Source organism: Eptatretus burgeri, chromosome 10 (assembly GCF_056783735.1).
Source record: "Eptatretus burgeri isolate ZD-2024b chromosome 10, Ebu_testis_v1, whole genome shotgun sequence".
NCBI classification, from domain to species: Eukaryota; Metazoa; Chordata; class Myxini; order Myxiniformes; family Myxinidae; genus Eptatretus; species Eptatretus burgeri.
The window spans coordinates 93425013-93431192 of record NC_140970.1 but is presented as its reverse complement, the minus strand read 5'-3'; the positions used below and the strand labels follow the sequence as shown (position 1 = coordinate 93431192).

At 45.0% G+C, this 6180-nt stretch overlaps 1 protein-coding gene across 1 annotated transcript; it reads right to left on the bottom strand.

The window, feature by feature from the left end:
* Window positions 1-713: 713 nt before the first annotated feature.
* LOC147019138 (uncharacterized) lies at window positions 714-5178 on the bottom strand. The gene is made up of 2 exons (XM_085900024.1): window positions 5099-5178; window positions 714-4973 (listed from the first exon to the last, which is right to left on the bottom strand). Exon 2 carries the CDS (start codon window positions 4868-4870, stop codon window positions 4130-4132), a length of 741 nt encoding a protein of 246 aa, XP_085756150.1. The 5' UTR covers window positions 4871-4973; window positions 5099-5178; the 3' UTR covers window positions 714-4129.
* Window positions 5179-6180: the final 1002 nt, after the last annotated feature.

The window sequence follows — 6180 nt, the reverse complement described above, 5'->3', positions numbered from 1 at the left end:
CAGGTATCTGCAACAGCAACCCCGTCCTGTTGAAACTGTCGAAATCCAGAACCACTGCTCACCTCCACCCATTTATTCCTCTTTTTCCCCACCTGTGGAACCACCTTTCATACTCTGTTCAATCTCATTCTTCCCTCCAGGTTTTCAAGACAGCTGTTCATCACCATCTCAGGTCATCCCCCATCCAAGATCATGATCTTTTCTACACCCATTGAACCACCCGCACCCCTCTCTAAATTTTTTTCCGGGAATATGTATACCAAAAAACAAAAGTTTTAAATTTGGTGTGTTCTTCCCTTTCCCAAGTACATCATGAAGCCTGAAACTTCTGGCTGTACCGTCATCCCCCCTCCTAACATTGGTGAAGGTCTGCTGCTGTCGTAGGGTTTGGTTCTACAATTGGCACCCCAATTTGGAATGATACCACAGAGTTTCTCAGACCCCCTATGTGCTAGGATTACTAAACCTCCATATATATATATATATATATATATATATATATATATATATATATATATATATATATATGTATATATGTATATATATATATATATAAATATATATATATATATATGTATATATGTATGTATATATATATATATATATATATATATATATATATATATATATATATATATATATATATATATATATATATATATATATATATATATTGAAATGAAAACGAGAGAAGAACCTTCAGAGTGTAGGCTTTATTCCATTTGATTGAAGCCGCTTCTACGGGCACATCAGGGGATACAGGTGCAGCAAGGAGTACATAAGCAGTAAGGTATACACGTGCAACTAATCACCGCAAAATAAATCAGTATAAGCCCGGAGTCCGATATACTCTCAATTCTCACCATTCAACGAGCACCAAGTGAGCCGCCGCCGTAAACGACAATGCCCCTGGGACAATCCCACCGACCGAGCGGAACCTTGGCTTTATCTATTCCGTGCTCGAGCCATGCAACATGTGATCGCATGTCACGACCTTCAATTCACCACATTTTCCCCATCTTTAAAATGTAACTAGATGCCCAACTAATGCACCATGTTTACTTCTGCGCTACAGGAGTATACATTTCAAGTAACGCGAACTATCTAAACTACAGAAGCATACATGCCAAGCAGTGAGGATTATTTTGAGTTGTAGGAGCATGGTAATGAGCATCGATATATTATGTAACGAGCATATAGGAGCATGAGCATCGAGGATGCCGATAATCCCCTTTACAGATTGAGTCGGCGAGGGGGTATTATCCGTCGACCTCTCCGGGAGTAAATGGCGGTTTCACTTGAGGGAGGCTTCCGATCCTCTTGGTGAGCCTCGACTCGTGCCGGGGATGACTCCCCGATTGCTCTCTGGTGGAACACGGCAGCTCCGTCGCCACCATTCTCGGGTGGAGTTCCTGGGGGGGGAACACCTGGGGAGGGGATGTCAGAGGGAGGAGTGCCAGATGGTGGTGTACCTGCGGGAGGAGTACCTGAGGGAGCCAAATGGCAAACCGACACAGTGGTCTCCCTGCCATCCGGGAGCCTGACATGAGCATACTCTGGATTAGCATCGATGAGTTCGACCCCCTCCACCATGGGTTCATACTTGCTTTGTCGTACCGGGCGTTTCATGAACACTGTTCCGGGATGGGTTAGCCAGTTGGGCACCGATTGGCCGTCAACATAACGCCGCTGGTGAGTAAACATTCGTTCGTGAGGAGTTGCATTGGTGGACGTGCAGAGCAAAGAGCGTATGGAATTCAGAGCGTCGAGAAGGGTAACCTCCCACCGCTCGGGGCCCAGTCCTCTCGATTTCAACGCCAGAGTTACGGCTTTCCAAATAACTCCATTATATCGTTCCACCTGCCCATTACCCTGTGGGTTGTAACCCGTCGTTCGACTAGTTGCTATGCCGTGCTCTAATAGGAATTGTTTTAGCCCGGCCGACATGAAACACGGCCCTCTGTCTGAATGTATGTACGAAGGTTTCCCAAACATAGCGAAGAGGTCAGACAGACATTTCACGACAGTGCCCGAGGTCATATCCGAGCGCGGAAATGCGAAAGGGAACCTTGAATATTCATCAACAACAGTGAATATGTATCTGTTGTCTGTCTCGGTCGGCAGGGGCCCTTTGAAGTCAATGTTTAGTCTCTCGAAGGGAGAAGTGGCCTTGATCAATCTGCCAGAAGCCACGCCATAGAATCTGGGTTTTAGTTCAGCACAAGCAGGGCATGAAGCATTCATTTGTTTAATATCTTCAATAGAATAGGGAAGGTTTTGTCTGCGCACGAAATGTGCCATTCTGGTTACCCCCGGGTGGCACAGAGACACATGGAGGTCTTGCAAAGCCCGACTGATTGTCGCCGAACAGTAGACCCGAGAGAAGGTGTCTGCAGCAGGGTTTTCCCTCCCGGGCCGGTAAACTATGTCGTAACTATAGCAGGCTAGGTCTATCCGCCATCTCGTAATTTTTTCATTCTTAATTTTCCCGTTATTTTTCCCATCAAACATGAATGCCACGGATCGTTGGTCCGTGACGAGCGTGAAATGGTTTCCCAGTAAATAGTGTCCATTTACGTAGGGCTTCGACAATGGCGTACGCTTCCTTCTCTATTGCCGAGTGTCTCTGCTCGCTTCCAGAGAGAGTTCTCGAGAAGAACGCGACGGGTCGCCCAGACTGATTAAGCGAAGCAGCTGTCGCGTGATCAGAAGCATCTGTTTCCACCACGAAGGGCACCGAGCTATCGATCGATAATACCACGGAATTACTGATATCATCTTTGAGGCTGTGGAAAGCTTTTACAACAGCGGCATCTGGTGGGAAGTTTTTGCAATGCACGAGGGGATGTATTTTCTCGGAGTATTGGGAAATCCATCTTGCATGGTAAGCGAACATGCCGATCACCCGGTGCATTGTCTGCAGGTCCTGAGGTGGGGGTAGCTCACGAAGTGGGCGCAATCGTTCAGGATCTGGCTTAATCGTGCCGTCGGCTATTGTGTAGCCGAGAAGGTCAATTGACCTTGCCGAGAATACGCATTTCTCGTAGTTGAGGGTCAGATTATATTTTCTAGCAATGCTCAAGAATCTGTCCAGATTCATATCATGTTCCCCCTGATCCCTACCGCACACTGTGACATTGTCCACGTAAACAAAAGTGTCTTTGAGGTTTTCATCTGAGATGATGTCGTCCATAACTCGTTGGAAGCAAGCTACTCCATTCGTGACACCGAACGGAATCCTCCTGAATTGGTAGAGGCGTCTACCTGCCTGGAATGCGGTGTAAGGTTTGTCTTCCTCTCGGATGGGAATTTGATGATAGGCGCTTCGCAAATCGATGGTGCTGAATATCTTATAATTGGCCACGCGTTCGACCATCTCGTCTATGCGCGGCAAAGGGTAGGCATCGAGTTGGGTGAAACGATTGACCGTTTGGGAATAATCGACAACCATTCGTTTCTTATTATTCTGATTGGCGGTGACCAACGCCTGTGCGCGCCATGGCGAATCGCTCGGTTATAATTCCTTCTTCCAGTAATCGCTTGGTCTCAGAAGTGATGAAGTTCATATCAGCAGTGGTATATCGCCGCGATTTGATCGCTCTCGGTTTACAGACCGGCGACAAGTTAGCGAACAGCTGGGGGGACGTCACCTCTGCGGTGGTCAAAGCATTTAAAATTAGACGAGGTTTGCTTCCTCCAAAGGGTATTTCGACGCTCGTGTGCTGCTTGAGGACATTATGACCCAGAATTACGTCTGCGCATAAATCACGAAGCACCAGTACCCTTACATCCCGATGCGTGTACCCTTTTACGTCCAATTCAACATTGCAGTACCCTCGTACGCGGGACTGTAGTGATGTGGCGGCCATGCATACCGTATTGTCTGTCGGGTGGATCTTCCATTTCCTGCCCTTCACTAGCGAGCTGTTGACGAAACTTTCAGAGCTACCGGTATCAATCAGAGCCTCAGCCATATGCCCGTTAATTCGTACGTTGATGATAGCCTTGGATAGATTCCCCGGTGAGGCTGCAGTTAGTTTCTTTTGTGAGTAGAGAGCCGCAGAAGTGGGTTTATTTCTCCTTAGAGTAGATTTACATACCCTGGCATGATGCCCTTTCTTGTCACAATTCATGCATGTGGCATCTCTGGCGGGGCATTTGTGGCGGGGTGTGTTTTGTACCCACAAAAGAAGCATTTACCAACCGGAGTAGTTGCTGAGGAGTTTGACGAGGTCTGGGTATCCGACTCCTCGGGTTTTTCTCCATCCCCTGTGTCAGGCTGTGTCTGTGTCTGTGGGGTTCCTTGAGTTTCCACCGTAGCGGCGTTCTTTAGCAGCATCGGTGTCCCAAATGACTCAGATTGCTGCTGAGCCGTATCCATCGCTCGAGCCTGGTCGACTACCTTTTCAAGAGTGGGTTGCGCTTTCTCTAGAAAGCGTTGCCGTATGTGGGCTGATCTGAGTCCTTGGATAAATGCCTCCCGGGTCGCTTCATTTCGGTGTTCCTCGGCGTTTACGGCCCGGAAGCTGCCGTCTTTTCCCAGCTGTTTCAGAGCTTGCAGGAACTGATCGATTGTCTCCCCGGCTGCTTGCTTGCGTGTGTTGAGAAGATGTCGTATGTATACCTCGTTCTTGCGCTTCACGTAGAGCGCCTGCGGCACGTCGATCGCTGCTTCGTAGGTGTCACACTCCGAGAAGAGCCTGTATACGCTGGGCGAGACATGATTCACAAGGGCGGCCAATTTGTCGGCTCCCTCTTCGATGATGGTCAGATAGTGTGAGAAGGAACGGAACCAATGCGACCATTTCATTTCTGAGTCAGTCGCGTTTGGGTCTGCGTCGAACCTCTCTGGTTTGTAGATCTTGTCCATCGTTGGTTGAGAGAGCCGAGAAAACCAAATGGAATAAATTGAAATGAAAACGAGAGAAGAACCTTCAGAGTGTAGGCTTTATTCCATTTGATTGAAGCCACTTCTACGGGCACATCAGGGGATACAGGTGCAGCAAGGAGTACATAAGCAGTAAGGTATACACGTGCAACTAATCACCGCAAAATAAATCAGTATAAGCCCGGAGTCCGATATACTCTCAATTCTCACCATTCAACGAGCACCAAGTGAACCGCCGCCGTAAACGACAATGCCCCTGGGACAATCCCCCCGACCGAGCGGAACCTTAGCTTTATCTATTCCATGCTCGAGCCGTGCAACATATGATCGCACGTCACGACCTTCAATTCACCACATATATATATATATATATATATATATATATATACATATATATATATATATATACATATATATATATATATACATATATATACATATATATATATATACATCTATATATATACATCTATATATATATATATATATATATATATATATATATATATATATATATATATATATACATATATATATCTATATATATATATATATATATATATACATATACATATATACATGTAAATTATTCTACTTTTTCGTTCTTCCTGCATTCTCAACAATCCAAAATTTCCAAATGTATCAATTACCGAGCTGTAACTCGGAGCTGGCTGGGACTTTCGGAATGAAATTTTTCTTCAATAATGTTCATAAAAATTATCTGGGGTTGACCTAATGTTTTTTGACCTTGATCTAAGTTTAAGGTCATGACCCAATTAGTCATTTTATAATTTTTCACCATTACGTGACTAAAGTTTGTCCAATCACAACAAAATTGTCCTCATTAGATAGCTTGGAGCAATGCGCATTTTGGGTTTATTTACAATCATATCCCTCAGGGTTAAAGGTCAAGGTATTACACCCCTAGGAGGACTGAACTACTTTTTAGATTTGTCTCCCAATGTCCAAGCTGTATCTCGGAGCCGGCTAGGACTTTTGGAGGAAATTTTTGCACCAATAATGGCAATATCATGTATGCGTGGTTGACACAATTAGTTTGATTTTGACCTCATTTTTAGGTCATGACGCAATTATAGACATATTAGTATTTTTCACAAAACTCGACTCAGGCTTGTCTGATCAGAATGAAATTGCCCTCTCCAGATAGCCCAGAGCAAGGCACATTTATGCTTAATTTATGTCATACACCTCCGTGTTAAAGGTCAAGGTCAAATGGCGGTTTGAAAAAAAAAATGTATGTTTTTGTCATTGCTCAATTTTCCCAATGTGGA

What these genes read in the sequence shown, in the direction of transcription:
- LOC147019138 (XM_085900024.1), bottom strand. Translation starts at nt 4,870, where the DNA reads ATGGACAAGATCTACAAACCAGAGAGGTTCGACGCAGACCCAAACGCG.